At 38.5% G+C, this 20,622-nt stretch overlaps 1 protein-coding gene across 1 annotated transcript in view; it reads right to left on the bottom strand.

The window, feature by feature from the left end:
- Positions 1–2,555: 2,555 nt before the first annotated feature.
- LOC136854721 (nephrin-like) overlaps positions 2,556–20,622 on the bottom strand; it is a 34,857-nt gene continuing 16,790 nt past the window's right edge. The window contains 19 exon segments of the mRNA XM_067131308.1: positions 2,556–4,546; positions 4,751–4,878; positions 5,288–5,442; positions 5,721–5,736; positions 6,161–6,305; positions 6,575–6,688; positions 6,832–6,996; positions 7,793–7,980; positions 8,458–8,603; positions 8,763–8,892; positions 9,524–9,687; positions 9,945–10,047; positions 10,598–10,710; positions 12,917–13,103; positions 14,385–14,521; positions 14,523–14,561; positions 15,285–15,396; positions 17,797–17,982; positions 19,170–19,289. Of these exon segments, the coding sequence (XP_066987409.1) occupies positions 3,020–4,546; positions 4,751–4,878; positions 5,288–5,442; positions 5,721–5,736; positions 6,161–6,305; positions 6,575–6,688; positions 6,832–6,996; positions 7,793–7,980; positions 8,458–8,603; positions 8,763–8,892; positions 9,524–9,687; positions 9,945–10,047; positions 10,598–10,710; positions 12,917–13,103; positions 14,385–14,521; positions 14,523–14,561; positions 15,285–15,396; positions 17,797–17,982; positions 19,170–19,289 (3,875 nt within the window). The 3' untranslated portion in view covers positions 2,556–3,019.

The raw sequence follows: 20,622 nt of genomic DNA, 5'->3' as shown, positions 1-20,622 counted from the left end.
GGTGATCAACATACCAATTTGCAGCCCTCTAGCCTCAGTAGTTTTTCAGATCTGAGGGCGGAAAGAAAAAGTGCGGACGGACAGACAAAGCTTATATTAATTCAGAGACACTTTCCCAAACGGGACTTCAGGTGGGGGAATTAATTCTCGTCTCTGTATTTTTGGTCACATCAAACGAAACTAAAGTTGTTAGTTGAAAGAAAAGTGAATGCAAAGTGTCAGGGCGCGTGTTCAAGTGTTGCTTCAGCCTAATGACCAACTTTATAGCTTGAGAGAGAGAGAGAGAGAGAGAGAGAGAGAGAGAGAGAGAGAGAGAGAGAGAGAGATTAAAAAAGGAAGACTAAGGGAAAAGAAGTATGTGAACTAATTGTTAAAATTCCATAATTTATCCATTAATTAAATGGAGAGAGAGAGAGAGAGAGAGAGAGAGAGAGAGATGAGAAAATGATTAAGAGAAAAGAATTAATCAAAGAAATGGTGAAAATGATTGTAAATATACTGAAATGTATCTTTAATCCAAAAAGAAGAGATTCAAAGAGAGAGAGAGAGAGAGAGAGAGAGAGAGAGAGAGAGAGAGAGAATTTATTAATGGCTGTTCTTAAGCTTCTTTGTCTGTCTGTCTGTGTGTCTGTGCGTCTGCCAGTCCGTTCATCAGCGAGGACATAACCCATAAATTTTTCCTCTGTTTCTCCGACTGGAATTATCGGATCTGTCGACATTCGTTTCCGCCGCCGGACGTGACGTTGGTGCTAAGCTCATCTGGTTTGCTGGGAATGCGTCTAGAAATGGGAATTCTCTCTCTCTCTCTCTCACTGTAGTGGTTCTCTCTTTTCCATTCCCTCTCTCTCACTGACTCTCTTTACATTTTTTCTCTGAAAGTTTTCTCTTTCTCTCTCTAATGTTTTTTCTTTTCCTTTCTCTCTCTCTCTCTCTAATGGTAGTGGTTCTCTCTTTTCCTTTCTCTCTCACCCACTCTTTCTAATAATAGTGGCTTTTTTCCTCTCTCTCTCTATAATGGTAGTGGTTCTCTCTTTTTCTTTCTCTCTTTCTAACAGTAGTGGTTTTCTCGTTCTCTCTTTAATGGTACTGGTTCTATCTTTTCCTTTCTCTCTCTCTCTCACAGTAGTGATTTTCTCTCTGACGGTAGCGGTTCTCTCTCTCTCTTTCTAACAGTAGTAGTTCTCTTCTCTCTCTCTCTCTCTTTCTTTCCCTCTCTCTAACAGGTTCGGTAGTTTTCTCTTCTCTCTTTCTAACAGTAGGTTCTCTCTCTCTCTCTCTCTCACACACACACACAGTGGTAACTTTCTCTCTCTAACTGTAAAGTTTCTCTCTCTCTAACAGTAGTGGCTCTCTTTCTCTCTACCAATAGTGGTTGTCTGTATGTGTAACAGTAGTGGCTTTCACTCATTCTCTCTCTCTCTCTTTTAAATACACTGTTTCCATCTCGCCCTTCTCCCAGCCGCCGCCCGCTGCATAAATGAAAACTTTCCCATTCTTTCGGACCTCGATTCCATTCATAAGTCAGTTTTACACCGACAGAGAATTCCTGGAACGAATATCTCTTCCGTAAGAATGTTTGGGAACTCGAGAATCAGACAGGTGAGAGATATTATTGCGAGGAGAGGAAATGAACGCTTTGGGAAGGGTCCCTTTCTTTTCATTCCAGGTGATTTTTTTTTTTTTTTTTTACCTTCCCTATGTTTTCGTTCTTCTTCTTCTTCTTCCTCAGGGTTATGCAGGAATTCTGACAATGTTCTCTCATTTCGATTGAATGGAATCAATGAATGAGGTGTAGTTATAAATATATATATATGTATATAAATATATATATATATATATATATATATATATATATATATATATATATATATATATATATCTGAATCATCGAAAATATGGAACGTGATGAATATATATATAAAGACTAAATCCATGAAGGAAAGAGAAACAATGGAGTGTTTAAGGCCTTTCGACTGTCGTCCTTTACTTAGCAGTGTATATATATATATATATATATATATATATATATATATATATATATATATATCATTTGAAAGGAGAGTGACATAACTCAAAAATTGCTATTTTTCAGAAGAAGCAATTTAAAGTTTAAAACTCTCTATACTGTAATAGTGGCATGTCATGACCTCTAGCCTGCAGTTAGTATTACATACAAATAAGACATTTTTACCACAATATGGAACAAAGAACGGGCTATCTGTTGGTATTAGTAACTAAAAACACAATTTTTGAGTTGTCACTCTTCAGGCAAATGAGCATATATATATATATATATATATATATATATATATATATATATATATATATATATATATATATATATATATATATATATATATATATATATATATATATATATTATATATATATATATGTATATATATATAACTGATAACTGTATCATGGAATTTTTGTTCTTTATTACGAAATCATATCATCACTCAACTTATATTACTAATATGCCTACTGAACATCTAGGTAATAAATACAATTTTCATTTACTGAATCGGAGGGAATGAAAACAACAACGCTTAAAATAGAATCATATATTTCATCCATACGAACACACACACAGTGTAGTTAAAACTATTATCTTCAGTAAAATCTATGTTGGTACTTTTATGATGCGGTACAAAAATGAGAAAGAAGTCATTAAGCTACTGAGGATTTTTCCTATTTTACAGATTCTTACCATCAACTTGACCCGTGACACATCTGATCAAAAATATGGATAAATCATTATTCAGTTTTAGTGTTTTTTTTAGAACAAATGTGTCAGATTACCTGTACGTATGTGAATGAATTGTTGAAAATTTCATTCACAAAAACTGTCTGATAATTTCAATCGGACAATAAAACACCCCATTTTGTCCCACTCATGGAAAGCTTACTTCAAACCGTATACCCCTTATATCTAATTCACTTTAATGTCTATTTGTGAAAGGTAACCATCAAATCTTTCATGCCCCATCTGTATTTCTTTCTAATTTAACTGATCTCAAGATTCTGACTTACCTTGAGAAGTTTGGTCATGCGCATTTCTCCCTTCTACATTACAGGCGGTTTCTACCGTACAGGATTTAGCATCTAATCCAGCGGGATCACTGCTTGGCTCCTCCCTAATGCACTGCAATTGGTGTTGCTCCGCCGAAGAGTGCTGTGGGTATCCTCCGCGCCAGCCCTCTTCTGTGAAGGGTATTGTGTACTGGTACTCCCTCTGGGTATTGGGAACGGGGCTGTTTCTTGTGTTAGGAAGAGGAGGATCACTTCCAACTTTTGCAGGGTGTTCTAAATGCGGTGACTCCTCTACAGGCTGATGGTAATGATGCTGGCCTGGTAAGCGGTACTCTGGAGATGGGTACCCATACGACGGGTTTGTCAGAGGGGCGTTCTGGACGCCGTTCCGCTGTGGGTAAGATCTCCCTTGGCACCCTTGAAAGTTCATTTGATTCGAAGCTATTTGTTGATTTTGTTGATGGTTTCCGTAGTGCCCCTGGTGGCAGTACGGACCTGCTTCATGAACTTGGTGAAACTCTCTGGGCTCTGACTCACAGTACTGTGTGGTCCCTCTCTCTGTCTCCTGTACTGGCAGACCTTGGTGAAACTCCAAGTGTCCCTGCTGTTCTAGACTTTGGTGATGGTGCTCCTGTTGCGGTTTTTCGAAGCCATGGTGATGATGATGATGTTGATGGTATCCGCGATGGTGTAAGCACCCTGGAACCCCAGGATGCAAATGTCCCTGATGCATAGCGCGCGGGGACGTTTTATTAGGGCAGAATGTCGATGGAGAAGGAACGTGTGGTTCCTGAGAATGGTCAGGAATGGAATTCCTGTGGATATTCGGAGATGAAGGAATGGGAGGCAAAGAAGGAGTTGGGCTGAGGCTGTCTTGCCTACGAAGGCCCATCGGGGTGGGACTCATGCGGTCCTTGTTGCATAAGCCTCTGGGCGTAGGACTCATGCTGCCCTGCCTTCGCAGGCCCACTGGGGTGGGACTGAGACTGCCCTGACGACGTATGCCCACTGGCGTTTGCCTTCCTAGGCCGTGCCCGTGATCAGGAAGATTGACGTAGGAAGTGTTGCTGTGGTGGGACGCCAAGGAAACCCTGTCATCTTCCTGGCAAGGACCTTCTTGGCTCTCCTGGCGAAGGAGAGACCCACCTAAGCCTGAGCTTTTGGGACACACGTCCGGGATGTCCTGGGCATCGGCCTTCATGCGCTTCGATATGTTGTCATCCAAATGGCGTCCTTGGTCCGGGCCAAAGTCATTGTATTTTGCCAGTTCAGTCTTTGGGTTTGAAGGCGCGGGGCTTCGTACGTTCAGACCGCCGTTCATTAAGGCACTTTTGCTCTGGTTGGTGGGGCTGTCGATGGTGACGAACTGAGGAGAAGGCAGGATCGTTGGTAGTAAGCTGTCTTTCGGTTTAGAAGTCTCTACGATGTCTGTGCTGTAGTGGTGGACTATTTGAGTTATCCCTGGACTGCCCAACCTATCTTCTTTTCTTATCGATGACTGCCGAGTTACCTGAGGGTAAGAAAAAGGAGTCGCTGAGAGAAGCATATTTAGATCATCATGTATCTGCTTAAATACTTCTTCCAATGGAGCTGTTTCAAAGCTTCTGATTGAAGCCAAGGGTATCTAAATACAGTACCTGGTATTGGGAAGCGGAGGTGACAATTAATGGAGCAGTTTCAAAGCTTCTGAGTGAAGTCAAGGGTATCTAAATACCTGGTATTGGGAAGTGGAGGTGACAATCTCAGGCCCACCAGTTTTCTCCTCCTCGTCGTCATCTGTGATCATGGCAGGTGTCGACGCAGGTGTGTACGTCTCGGAAATGGCGGTTTTATAAGACGAAGCTGCTGGCAAGGACGTGAGGATAAGAGAAATTTGTTTATATTCTGTTTCATTCAATATTCTCGGTTTATTATCACCATTTTCATTTTAGGAAGGATAAAGGACAGAGAAGAAGTCATTTTATCAAAAGTGAAGGACCCAAAAGCAGTCCCTGGGGTATACATTTTATAAAAGTGAAGGACACAAAAGCAGTACTTGGGGTATACGTTTTATGAAAAGTGGAGGGCCCAAAAGCAGCCCCTGGGGTACACATTTTAAGAAAAGTGGAGGACCCAAAAGCAGTACCTGGGGACATACATTCTATAAAAGGACCCAAAAGCCCTAGGGTATACATTTTAAGAAAACTGAAGGACCCAAAAACAGTACCTGGGGTATACATTGTAAGAAAAGTGAAGGACCCAAAAACAATACCTGGGGTATTCCTGCTCATTGCGAAGCGTCTGATGAAGCAGATAATGATGGAAATGTTCAAGACCAACAGAGCTGCCCCAGTCAAGGACATCAGTAGTAGAGTCAGGCGCGGCACGCGGGTTGACTGCTGCTGCTCGCTACCTCTTCCACCACGCCTGCGCAGGAAAGTGAGCATGTCGTGAGAGGCGTATGTATATATATATATATATATATATATATATATATATATACATATATATATATACATATATATATATATATATATATTACAAAACTTTATTTGTTAATTTACAGAAAATTTTATTTGGTAATTTGCGATTTCTATGATAACCAGGACTCTTGATACATGTAAATGAGAAATGTTTCTGGTTTTTAAATAGGATGGGAGAAGAACTATTTAATTTTTATATAATGTTTCAGCTTCGTTTTTAACATTTTTAACTTCTTACCTGTTGAGTTTAAATTAAAATTAGTGTTTAGTTTCTGGAACCTTTTATCATTTGTGATTCATAATAAATGAGAAATGTTTCTGATTTTAGAAGAACTATATAATTATTTATGATGTTTCAGTTTCATTTTCAAACATACTTGTTGGGTTCAGTTCAAAATTAGTTTTTTGTTCCTGAAACTAATTATTATTATTATTATTATTATTGGTGCTCTTTCCAGACTGTAATCCTCATATTATTATTATTATTAGTGCCCTTTCCAGAATGTAATCCTCATATCTAAAAGCGTTTGCCAAGACCAAAATAACATTAAAATAATTCCCTGCATAATTCACAATCTCTGTTCGAACTCTCGTTCACGGCCTTCGTCTAAGACTGAGCCAACTGAAAAAAAAAAAAAAAAAAAAAAAAAAAAAAGCCTAACCTGGTATGGCGACTTTCGTCGAGGGGGACGTGAAGTCCGAAGTGCCCTGGGAGTTGTAAGTCTGGACTGCGAACTCGTACGTGGCTCCGGGAGACAGTCCTTGGATTTTGGCAGTCGTTGCTCCGCGTCCAGCGGCGTTTTGGCGCTGGGGAAAGAAAGTCCGGCTTGTGGATTAGACATATATATATTTTCACAAAACAAACGTTCAGCTACAAATGTCGTTTAATATCCAAATCCGCCCTACTTCGCCAATAACACCAAAGGGGAACTATAATTCTGTAAGTGATTCGTCACCTTGGAGATTCGAACTCCTGACAGTGAGAACCTCCCACTTCAGTGACTGTACCTTTACCACTGGGCTGTCAAGAGATGTATAAAGATACATATATATAAGTATTTATTGATACAACTTACTAAGTATTCCTCATCATGCAATGGTCGATAACGAATTGTGTATCCTGAAGGTGTGGTCCCATGGCTAGGTGGAATCCAGGTAAGGATGGCTGTGCTGCCTATGACATTGGCTACCTGTTGGAGGGGGTACCAGAATTAAATTTTTAGATTCTTTGTTTAGAGGACCTGAGGCAAGCTTGTGAAAGAGGACTTTATGACATTGGTAAATTAACTTAAATGCTTCTAACACTGAAACTCCTAGACCTAGGATTACTCACGCTGAGGTTATAAGGCTGGTGTGGGGGTATCGGAGGCCCCAGGGTGTGGTTGGAGGTGTAACTTCCCTTGTAATTGGATGCCGTACACGTATAGGTCGTGTAGTCCCTCGACGTGACGCTCCTGATCTCCAGAACTGAGGACCACTCTGCCAGACCGTCCATCAGCTGAGAGAAGGAAGGTAAACAAAAGTGAAATTTCAGGGCTCTGGAAGGAGTTACATAAACAGGACATTACAGGGCTTTGAATGGAGTTAACATTCCAGGACTCTGGAAAGAGTTACATAAATGTGACATTCCAGGATTTTGGAAGGAGTTACACAAATGTGACATTCCAGGACTTTGAAATGAGTTAATATTCCAGGACTCAGGAAGGAGTTATACAAATGTGACATTCCAGGGCTTTGAAAGGAGTTAACATTCCAGGACTCTGGGAGTTAGCTACACAAATGTGGGATTACAGGAATTTGAAAATAGTTAACGTTCCAGGACTCAGGAAGGCTTTACATAAAAATGACATTCCAGGACTCTGGAAGGAGCTACACAAATGTGACATTCCATAACTTCGGAAGGAGTTACATAAAAATGACATTCCAGGACTTTGAAAGGAGTTGACATTCCAGGACTTTGGAAGGAGTTACATAAACGTGACATTCCAGGAATCTGGAAGGAGTTACATATATATATATATATATATATATATATATATATATATATATATATATATATATATATATATATATATATATATATATATATATATATATATATATATATTATAATTTTGACTTAATGTTTTTTGAATTTTCATATTTTTGAATTAATTAAATAAATACTCTTGTGAATTTCATATATGTTGTGGTGGGTTGTAAGACGGCTGAAACTCTTAATTAAAAGATGACAGTACAATAAAACTAAGATATTGTCATTATTATTATTAACAGCTAAGATTTCATTTCCTTACATGCGGTCCCCTGACGAAGTACTTCCGGCTGTTGAACAGGACCCGGTCCTCGTTGATGGTCCACCGAAAATTGGGCGCCGGCGCCGCCTTCACGAAGCACTCCAGGCGTCCCGTCCCGCCCACCTTCGCCCACGGCCTGCTCGGGGCGTCCTCCCTAGAGGCTTCCTCTTCCAGCGGTTCTGGTGCCTCTGGAAGGTAGCTTTGCGTTATATAGACCCTTCTGTGATAGGTCTAGCAAGATATATATATATATATATATATATATATATATATATATATATATATATATATATAAAGTAAAATATATATATATAGGCCTAGCAATCGCAGTGACATTGGAAGCAAGAGCTCACATACACACACGTACACTCTTTTGTTAATATACATATCTACACATACATACACATGTACAATCTTTTGTTAATATGCATATACACACAGACACATATACACTCTTTTGTTGATATGCATACATACACAGACACAGCCACACACATACAGACAAGTAAAATGTATAGCGAAACTTATGACTTAAGACCACTGCAGTTTTCATAGGCCTAGAGGTCTACAGGTCTCGACACACAAATGAACTCTTTTGTTTATAAACACACATACACAGGCACAAACTTACATACATACAAAAACAGAATGTATTTTAAACCTACGAGTGACGACCACAGCTGTCCTGATAGGCCTAGCGGTCTCGACTACGTTCGAGGCCAGGCACTTGTAGAAGCCGGTGTCAGCTCTGGTGACGAAGTCGATCAGGAGTCTGGCCTCGCTTATCCCCCAAGACAGTACCTCGCGGATGCTTCAAAGGAAGATTTAGAGAAGATTATATATTTATATATATATCCTCTCAATCACTCAAACAAAATCTCATTATATAAAATACACTCAAGATAAAATATACTCAAGATAACAGACTGCAAACATGATGCTTCGAAATCGAACGCAGGTGAAATCTTACCTCGAGTCATTATCCTGGGTGAACCAGGTGATGTTCGGGGTGGGGTTCCCAATGGCCGAGCAGGTGATGACGGTCGAACCGTCTTCGTCTACCGTGACCCTCTTCGGCGCCATGATGCTCTCCGGTCCGTCTTGTGGGAGGCAGAAGAAGAAGAAGAAGGAGAAGAATCGTGCTTTTAGGAAATGTAAACATAACGATGTAAACATAATGATGCTTTTAGGAAATTTGAACACAATGGTGCTTTTAGGAAGTGTAAAATATAATGATGCTTTTAGGAAATGTGAACATAATGATGCTTCTAGGAAATGTGAATACAATTATGCTTTAAGGAAATGTGAACATAATGATGTTTTAGGAAATGTAAACATAATGATGCTCTTTAGGAAATGTAAACAAAAATGATGCTTTTAGGAAGTGTGAAGATAATGATGCTTTTAGGAAAGGTAAACACAATGATGCTTTTAGGAATGTAAACACAATGATGCTTTTAGGAAATATGAACATAATCACGCTTTTAAGAAATGTAAACAGTAATATTAAGTATGTCTGGCTTTTTAATCGTAAAGAAATCTTGGCCCATGAACAAGGCACCCCAAAAAATTTTGTCTGTTTACATGACATCTGTTAAGCTTCACAGAGAGAGAGAGAGAGAGAGAGAGAGAGAGAGAGAGAGAGAGAGAGAGAGAGAGAGAGAGACAGAATTTTGTTCAGACTAAGCTGCAAACAAACTCCCCATGAACGCCCCACGACCTCAAACTTACAGAGAACATTGATGACGAAGGAGGCATTGGCGACGCCCCTGGGACTTTCGGCGGTCACGGAGTAACCCCCTGCCTCCTGGCGGTGTACCCTCTTCATCTCCAGCAGTCCCCCCTCCTCCTCCAGGTCCTCCTGAATCAGGACGGGGCCTCTCCACCACTTGTAACTGGGACAGTGCAGGAAGGGGGAAGGTTATTCATTAGAAAGTAGAGAAGGTGAAGGGAAACCCAGAAATAAGTGATCTCGCTTATCAAAAAAGAAACAATATATTAATACATTAATAAATAGATACCAAATCTGGTTACTCTCGGTAGGAGAAGGGGATCAGGGATCAACTGGGAATGTGAAAGATCTCTATTAAAATAAAACTAATGGAAGTCATCGACTATTACAAAACCTCGAATTTTTTCAAAAGGAACTCACGTCACGGGAGGTGGGTTGGCATCGGCTACTGCCCTGAGGAAGAGGTCGTCTTTCTCCCTGACCTCCACTACCCCGCTGGGCACGTCTTTCCATACGGGTTCATCTGGAAAAACACAAGATGTTCCAGTCAGTAGATATTCCAATCAGCAGACATTCCAGTCAGTAGATGTTCCAGTCAGCACATTCCATTCCAGTCCAGTTAGCACATTCCATTCAGCAGACATTATAGTAGGCGTTCCAGTCGGCAGACAGTCCAGTCAGTACATTCCAGTCAGCAGACATTCCAGTCAGAACACATTCCAGTTAGCATACATTCCACTCAGCAGACATTATAGTAGGCGTTCCAGTCAGCAGACAGTCCAGTCAGTAGACATTCCAGTCAGAACACATTCCAGTTAGTAGACGTTCCATTCAACAGATATTCCAGTCAACAGACATTCCAGTCAGTAAACATTCCAGTCAGCAGACATCCCAGTCAGTAGACATTCCAGTCAGTGGACATTCCAGTTAGCATACATTCCAGTCAGCAAACATTCCAGTCAGTAGACAATCAAGTCAGCAGACAATCCAGTCAGCAGAAATTCCACTCAGTCCTCCCAGGCAGATTCGCTTAGAAGGTGAATTTCACAGAACTTCCTCTCAGGAATACTCACGTAACACGTTCAGAGTAACGTTGGTCGTTACGGTGACGCCCAGACCGTTTGTGGCGTCACAGATGTACGTGCGTTGGTTGTCCTCTATAAGGGCCCTGACTTCCAGCTCGGATCTACAGAGAAGAAGAAGAAGAAGGGAAGAAGACACTATACGTGACAAGAATATGTACAGCGTATGAACAGTGCCACCGAAAATAGATCTACCTTTAGGTGGTCTCGGTGTAATGCTGTATGAGCCGCGGCCCGTGAAACTTTAACCACGGGCCGGTGGTGGTCTGGCAAATATCTTTGCCAGAAGCACGATTATGGCTTATTTTAACCTCAAATAAAATGAAAACTACTAAGGCTAGAGGGCTGCAATTTGGTATGTTTGATGATTGGAGGGTGGATGATCAACATAACAATTTGCAGCCCTCTAACTTCAGTAGTTTTCAAGATCTGAGGGCGGACAGAAAAAAGTGAGGACAGAAAAAGTGCGGACGGACAGACAAGTTTCCTTTTACAGAAAACTAAAAATTAAATTAAAATTAAGTGAAGATGTCGAAACACTAATACTTAAAGAATATTTTTTAAAGCAAATAAAACCACATAATTATGTACACTTCCACAAACATTGAAGAATATCCTTTTAGTAATAATGGACCCCCAAACTCTTGATATTAAGATTTTAATAAAAAAATATTCAATTCCCTTTAAAATGTATAAGTCATTCAATCTTATTTGGCAAATAAGTATTATTTATATGCAATAAACATACTCCCCTCATTATCGCCAGAGTCCATGAATGATATAATCAGTTATCTATTATATATAACTAGAATATTCAATCCTCAGTCTTCCAGTCTCGTCTGTGATGAAACAAAGAGGCAAAACAAAAACAGTTCGAAACAAATACATGATAAAGATAACAAAGGAAGTGCGATAATTATGATAATTATTATCCTCGATCATAAAGGAAAAATTAATAAATTATGAAAATCAGCTTCCAGTGACCAGTTCAGAAATCCACTGAGATTAATAATAATAATAATAATAATAATAATAATAATAATAATAATAATAATAATAATAATATAAATGAATGTATTAATATGTTTTATCTTTGCATATTAATACAATTCATTTATATAATTTTAATTTTTATTTACATAACAGCTATCTCGACATTGTGAATTACTTAGCAATAATAATAATAATAATAATAATAATAATAATAATACTAATAATAATAATAATAACAACAATAATAATAATAATATCAGCTCGGGGCCATATGCAGTGGCAGACACGTTCAATAAAAATACAATACATGAATTAAGAAATACGAGACAAAAAAAAAGTTATAATAATAGAGAGTTACACCAGAACAATTCAATAGGATTTAAATTTTCCGTAAATCCCAGTGTAATCCCCTTATTTAAGAACACTGTACCTATAATTGCATCTGCATTTCAAAGCGGAAGTCAATGCAACTTTCTGTATTGTCCCAGCACTTTAAGAAATCCTTGACACTTTAAAACACTCGATACTTTACCACTGAATATTTTATATGCGAGCCCCTCATACGGACTTATAGGGAAGCCTTGGTATTCCTCTGCCCTTTTCCAAATCTATATAGAAAATATTTATACTTTTGTCAGTGGAGAGACGCGGATGTTTCCGTGAAAGGTGGTAATGTTTTTCCTCTGCTGAAACTGAATACAGAAGGCTTACTTTAATGTTTTTTTTTTTTTGTGTGTTGAATAAGTAATGACCACCTTTTTTTTTTAGAGGCCTGTAGTGCGTCTAGGTTGTATATGAATGTTGTATGACACACACACACACACACACATACACATGCTCGCATTCATGTATGTATTATACATAGGTAATGCTATGTATATATATATATATATATATATATATATATATATATATGTAAACACTATGTACACACACAAAATATATATATATATATAATATATATATATATATATATATATATATATATATATATATATATATATATATATATATATATATTCTATATAATCAGTTTTTAAAATCATATTCAAATCTCTCACCTATATATGATCCTTAAAACACTCTATTGGCACTCAGTGGCCTCAATTTTAAAATCCTATTCAAATCTCTCACACCTGGTGACCTGACCTCCTAAAAACACTCTATGGCACTCAGTGGCCCTCTATTTTTAAAACCCTATTCAAATCTCTCACCTGGTGACCTGACCTCCTAAAAACACTCTATGGCACTCAGTGGTCCCCAGTGGCACTCTATGGCACCCTGGCCTTTAAAAAAAAACCTTCTTAGACCTCTCACCTGGTGACCTGACCTCCGTAGAGCCCCGGCCTACTCATCGAAGCGGCTCCGTGGTTGGTGACTGAACCCGACCTCCAGGTGATACCCGAAGCGGGTAGACTCGAGGACGACTCGCAAATCAGCTTGGCCACTTGACCTGCCGAGACGTTGGTCGGGGACACCCACGCCTTCACTTCCCAAGGGGGAACTGTGGGTGGAGGGGGGGTTTGGAGGGTGAGGTTTGAGAGAGAGAGAGAGAGAGAGAGAGAGAGAGAGAGAGAGAGAGAGAGAGAGAGAGTTTTGAAGGATGTCAATTTATTTGTTTAGCTATCTATCTATGTTTGTTTGTTTGTTTGTCTTAGTGTATGTTATTTAGTGTGGAAATAGTTTCGTGTTTCATGAAATAATAATAATAATAATAATAATTAATAATAATACTAAAAGTGTCATTGCTCATGGAAACTATTATAATAATAATAATAATAATAATAATAATCATAAATATTTCTGCTCATTAATAATAATAATAATAATAATAATCTTCTTCTTCTTATTATTATTATTATTATTATTATTATTATTATTATTATTATTATTAATACAACATCTGTTATCATTTCTGATATTATTTCTACCCTTACTACTGCTGAGCCAGTTATTACCATTAATACCAATAAATAATAGTAAAAATACCAATGATAGTACAACTATAAAAATCCCCCTAATATTTACTATTACAAATCCATAATAGTTACTACTGTTACAAATCCACAATAGTTACTACTGTCATAAATCCACAATAGCTACTACTATCATAAACCCACAATGGTTACTACTATCACAAATCCATAATAGTTACTACTGTCACAAATCCATAATAGTTAATACTGTCACAAATCCATAATAGTTAATACTGTCACAAATCCATAATAGTTAATACTGTCACAAATCCATAATACAGTAGTTACTACTATTGCAAATCCATAACAGTTACTATCATAATAAATCCTAACAGCTACTACTATCACAAATCCATAATAGTTTCGGCGCAATCGAGTTTTCCGTACAGCGTATAATCAAGGCCACCGAATATGGATCTATCTCTCGGTGGTCTCGGTACAATGCTGTATGAGCCGCGGCCCATGAAACTTTAACCACGGTCCAGTGGTGGCCTATACTATATCGTTGCCAGAAGCACGATTATGGCTAACTTTAACCTTAAATCAAATAAAAACTACTGAAGAGGCTAGAGGGCTGCAATTTGGTATGTTGATGACTGGAAGGTGGATAATCAACATACCAATTTGCAACCCTCTAGCCTCAGTAGTTTTGAAGATCTGAGGGCGGACAGAAAAAGTGTGGACGGACTGACAAGCCGGCACAATAGTTTTCTTTTACAGAAAATAAAAATAACAAGAACAACAATTACACTAACAACTAAGAAAAACAACCCTACCACAACAACGAAATTAACCGGAAAAAAACTCACAAAACAACTCGATCGCCGTATTAGCCACGAGAGGAACATCAGTGGCCGGGTTCGACACGTGACAGGACACCTTGGCTCCGTTGTCGGAGGCCGAGACCTCTGTAACGGCTCTCGCGATGGTCACCCTCCCGTTCGACGATCACCTCCGTCAGGAGCTTCTCGTGCCCTTTGTAGATCCTGAGGGAGGAGAGGGCTGCTCCCGTCGTTATTTTTTAATGTTATGTTCGATGAATGTGGAAGTGAATTGTGACCACAGAAGGAAATCAAGATTGTCTGCTTTAAAAAATATAGAAATATATGAATATCCAATTTTTTTTTCTGTGAAATAAATCCCTGAAATATTATTCTACTCTACACAAGGTTTAGATAATTTACCCAGCAAGTGAAATGTTATTTCTGACAAGATTTTGACTTTTGCTCAAAAGGTAAAAAGATGTTCTGAGATCAAACTTGGCATTTGACCTAAAGGTCAAAACATATTCCCTGGCAAGATACTAAAATTTGCCCAAAAGAAAAGATGTTTGACTTATTCTCAAAAGGGAAAAACGTGTTCTAAGATAAAAATTTGACATTTGACCTAAAGGTGAAAACATATTCTCTGACAAGATAATAAAATTCGTCTTTTAAATTTGGCCTGAAGGTCAAAACATATTCCCTGACAAGATATTAAAATTTGCCCAAAAAACAAGATTTTGACTTTTTCTCAAAAAGCATAAAGGTGTTCTAAGATAAAAATTTGACATTTGGCCTAGAGGTCAAAACATATTCCCTGACAAGACACTAAAATTTGCTCAAAAGACAAGATTTTTCACTTTTTCTCAAAAGACAAAAAGGTTTCCCCTGACAAGGTTTCGACATCTCCCCAAAATTCAAAAAGGTGTCCTCTGATTAAGTACCCACGTGACGCCCGGATGTGGGTTCCCTCCGGCGCTGCTACATTTGACCACAAGCTGTCCTCCTGCCACCACGTCGCCCACCCCCTCCACCTGCAGGCTGGGACGCCCCGGGGGCTCTGTTGGAAATGGAATGGGAATTTTCAAAGGGAGGGGAGATCTTCTTAAATTTGTGTGTGTAGAGGGAAAAGAAGGTAAATATGAGAGAGTGAGAAAAAGATGAATTTAAAAACGTGGGTACTACTTTCTGTAAACGCGTCCTGTTTCATTTAAGGGATGAAGAGAAGAAAAAGAAAAGAAGAAGAAGAAGAAGAAGAATACAGGCCTAATGAGAACAGGAATAATAACTGATAATAAGAATGATATCAAGAGGAGGGTTTATTTTAGAATAATATTTAAGAACGCGGAAAGAATATCATGCACTGATAATGATTACGCTCTCTCTCTCTCTCTCTCTCTCTCTCTCTCTCTCTCTCTCTCTCTCTCTCTCTCTCTCTCTCTCTCTCTCTCTCTCTCTCTCTCTCTCTCTCTCTCTATATATCTCTATATATATATATATATATATATATATATATATATATATATATATATATATATACACACAATTTGATATGAACGAGAGAGAGAATGACTGATTGGATGGACAGATAGATAGATAGATAGATAGATAGATAGATAGATACACCACTGCAACATCAAGAAAGAAGAAGGAATATCATCCCAGACATAAAAGACCCAGTTATCGTATCATATTTTTCGGGAGCCAAACGGAATCCGGTCGTCACGGAGATCGCGAGAGGTCCTGTCTCCTGTTAGGGAAGTCAAGAAGAAGAAGAAGAAGAAGAAGAAGAAGAAGAGAAAGATTACAGGCTGGAAGAAGTAAAGGAGGAGGAGAAGACGAGGAAGGAGATGGCGTGTGTGAAGAGGGAATAAAGGAAACAGATAAAGTGACTATGAGGGGGAGGAGGAGGAGGATTGAAGAATAATTGGCATTAAGAAAAAGAGAAAGAAGGAGAAGGGTAAAGAAGACGCTGCTGTCACCCGAGGCCTCGGAGGAATGTAGTGAACTGAGTCCTCGGAGGAATCTGTTGAACCAAGGCCTCGGAGGAATCCATTGAATCGAGGCCTCGGAGGAATCCATTGAACCGAGGCCTCGGAGGAATCTATTGAACCAAGGCCTCGGAGGAATCTATTGAACAGAAGCCTCGGAGGAATCCATTGAACCGAAGCTTCGGAGGAATCCATTGAACCGAGGCCTCGGGGGAATCTATTGAACCGAGGCCTCAGAGGAATCTATTGAACAGAAGCCTCGGAGGAATCCATTGAACCGAGGCCTCGGAGGAATCCACTGAACCGAGGCCTCGGAGGAATCTATTGAACTGAGACCTCTGAGGAATTTATTGAACATAAGATTTCAGCCTGTAATCTTTCTTCTTCCTCCTCCTCCTCCTCTTCTTCTTCTTGATTTCCCTGACAGGCGACAGGACCTCTCTCGTTCTCCCTGACGACCGGATTCCTTTTGGCTCCAGAAAAATTATATGATAACCGGGTCTTTCACGTCTGGGATGATTGTCCCCCCATCTTTCTTGAAGTTGCAGTGGTGTATCTATCTATTATCCTAACAGTCATTTTTCTCTCTCTCTCTCGTCTTTCCCGTTTATATAAATTCGTATGTGTATATATATATACATAATATACACATACACTTATATATAGTAATCTAAAATAGAAATAAATCCTTTTGGAAAGCTCATGGTAATACGAGTAATGGTTCGTTGAATTAAATAAATGATATACAAATGATCCCTTTTAGCTATAAATGCCCTTTTCGTATATTTTAATATGTATGAAACTGCAATTATCCCACTTCAGGCGTGGATTACTAAAATTACTAAATTTTCCATTTTTATAAAAATATCAATTTCAAAATAAGCAAAAAAAAAAAAAAAAAAAAAAAAACTAAAGTAATTCATTTTAACAGGAATTGTTGGAAAAACTTTATAGGATGTAATGTTCTATTTTCACATTTTGGGGGTATTTCAGTTTTAAAGTTCCAATAAAAATGTGAGATAAAGTTTAAGGCTCTACATGAAATATTTTTTGTAAAATTTTCAGAATAAATTTAGATGCTATATATTATGTTTCCTAAATTGATTTCAGCAAAAAAAAAAAAAAAAAAAATATATATATGTATATATATATATATATATATATATATATATATATATATATATATATATATATATATATATATATATATACCACCATTCAGTCATTCAGTTAAAACCAAAAGGTTAAAGAACTCAGTCCCAACTTACTTATAACACTGACAAGGCGAATCTGAAATCTTTCCCAATTTGATTTCAGCATGAAACATTCCAGCACCATTCAGCCAAAACCAAAAGGTTTAAAAATTCAGTCCCAAACATTGAAATCTTTTCCCAAATTGATATCAGCATGAAACATTCCAGCACCATTCAGCCAAAACCAAAAGGTTTAAAAATTCGGTCCCAACTTACTTATAACACTGATAAGGCGAGTCTCTCTGGCTACCTCGTCGCTGGCGGAATTGTAGGCTCTGCATTCGACGCTGATCTCAGCCAGACTCATTGACCTCTCCAGGCTGTAATTCAGTTCAGACGAGGTCACCCAGCCTCCCCCTTCTCCCTCGCTCACGAGAGAAGATACAGTTGCCACCTCGACTCCTTAGGGAGGTAGATTAAGGGAGAAAGTTGTGATAAAGTTGGGGGAATGTCAGGTAGGATTTAGTTCAGAGAATCTTGCTATTACCAGATTTTAGGGGAAAATGTTGGATGTTGGCCGCTAGATCTATCAATTTCCCTCTGTTTCATTCTGTTATTATATTTTCATTCTCAGATTGCATTAATATTACTAATGTTCATTTCTGGATCATAGATACCTGAAATTGAAGCGTTGAGAAATTTGACATTTTGACCTCAGAAAAACTGACCTAACGAAACTGCACAAAACAAAGTAACACCTTGGCAAACCTGCAATTTTATCTCACCTGACACAGCAAAATCTGACCTTAACCAATTTTAGGGCTGACAAACTGCTTTTTCTACTATTCTATCTCATTTCTGACTCAGCAAAGTCTGACCTAATCAATTTTAGGACTGAGAAACAAAACTCTGCAAACCAACTACTCTGTCTCATTTCTGACTCAGCAAAGTCTGACCTAATCAATTTTAGGACTGAGAAACTCACTCTGCAAATCAACTTTTGTCTCATCTGACAGCAAAGTCCGACCCTAATCAATTTTGGGACTGAGAAAAATCTCACCTGTAAATCAACTTTCTATTTCTGACTCAGCAAAGTCTGACCCTAATCAATTTTAGGACTGAGAAACTAATTTTCACTCTGTAAATCAACTACTCTATCTCATTTCTGACTCAGCAAAGTCTGACCCTAATCAATTTTAAAGAAACTAATTTCACTCTGCAAATCAACTCTGATTCAGCAAAGTTGACTAATCAATTTTAGGACTGAGAAACTAATTTTCACTCTGCAAATCAACTATTCTATCTCATTTCTGACTCAGCAAAGTCTGACCCTAATCAATTTTAGGACTGAGAAACTAATTTTCAAAATCTTGTTTTCTCATTTCTGCAGCAAAGTCAACTAGGACTGAGAAACTCTGCAAATCAACTCATTTCTGACTCAGCAAAGTCTGACCCTAATCAATTTTAGGACTGAGAAACTAATTTTCACTCTGCAAACCAACTACTCTATCTCATTTCTGACTCAGCAAAGTCTGACCCCAATCAATTTTAAGGCTGAGAAATCAATTTTCACTCACTCTAACTCATTTCTGACTTAGCAAAGTCTGACCCCAATCAATTTTAAGGCTGAGAAATCAATTTTCACTCACCGTGAACCAGCCAGTTGATTGACGCTGAAGGATTGGCCCTGGATGTGATGCAGGTCAGAGTGAAGGTCTGCCCAGCTGCCACGACAGAGGGACCTTTGACCATGACCCGTTTTGGACTGTCTGTTGGGGCAGGGAAAGGGGAAAGGGGAGTGGGGTAGGTTTGTGAGAGAGGGGCATGAGTATGTGTAGCCAAGCAGTTCATACTGAATTATGATTAAGTGCTGTGGATTCCAAGGATTTTTGTATTCAGTTTAAATCTCTCTCTCTCTCTCTGCTTCTCTTTCTCTCTCTCTCTCTCTCAGTCTCTTCCTCTCTGTCTGTCTGTCTCTCTCTGTTCCTATTTCTGTTTCTTTGTCTCTGTCTGTTCCTCTCTATCTGTCTCTCACTTTATCCCACTATTTCTCTCTCTCTCTGTTTCTTTGTCTCTGTCTCTTCCTTTCTATCTGCCTGTCTGCCTCTCTCTCTCTCTCTCTGTTTCTTTGTCTCTGTCTCTTCCTTTCTATCTGCCTGTCTGCCTCTCTCTCTCTCTCTCTCTCTCTCTCTCTCTCTCTCTCTCTTTGTCTCTTCTTCCCTTCTCTCTCTCCCTCTCTCCCCATGAAATCACGACTTCTACACTTCAGTCCCCGTTGCATTCTTGCAAATGCAAGATTGATACTCCCTTTACAAACCCTCTCTGAGTTATCTGACGCCATCTTGCATATCTAAAAGCCCCCCTGTTCACATCACCGTAATGAAAACCCTCGTTATTCATCATTATCATCACAGAGGTGACCATCGTTCAACACACTCATTACCCTTCCATTATCATCAGTGTTGGTGATGGCACCACCAAAGCGAATTAACATGAAGGGATCGTGTCTATTACCCTTAATTGAAAATGGATGGAGGTTCAATTATTATGTCATGTACACACTCACATACACATATACATACATAAACACATACAGGCACAGTAGGTCATCAATTTTAATCACTTATACATACATATATACATACACACACAGACACAGGGCTTCAATTTTAATCACTTATACGAATACATACATACAGTAAGTCATCACTTTTATTCACTTATACATACATACATACACAGACACAGGTCATCACTTTTAATCACTTTTACACATACATACATGCATACGCACACAGACACAGCAGGTTATTACTTTTAACCACTTATACATACATACGTACATACATACTTACACACAGTAGGTCAACACTTTTAATTACTGATACACATACATACATACACACAAAGTAGGTCATCACCTTTAACCACTTATACTCATTATAAAAGTAAATTAGGCACTTAAACACTTATACTCATTATAAAATTAAGTAAGGCACTTTTAATCACCAATGATCATTATACATAAGTATATAAGTAGTTAAATGAGTCTGATTTTAATGATGGAGTCTCAGAGAGGAAACGCCCCCTCTCTCCAAAGTC

This window comes from Macrobrachium rosenbergii, chromosome 30, assembly GCF_040412425.1.
Source record: "Macrobrachium rosenbergii isolate ZJJX-2024 chromosome 30, ASM4041242v1, whole genome shotgun sequence".
Taxonomy (NCBI): Eukaryota; Metazoa; Arthropoda; class Malacostraca; order Decapoda; family Palaemonidae; genus Macrobrachium; species Macrobrachium rosenbergii.
This window is presented reverse-complemented; position numbering and strand designations above follow the sequence as displayed.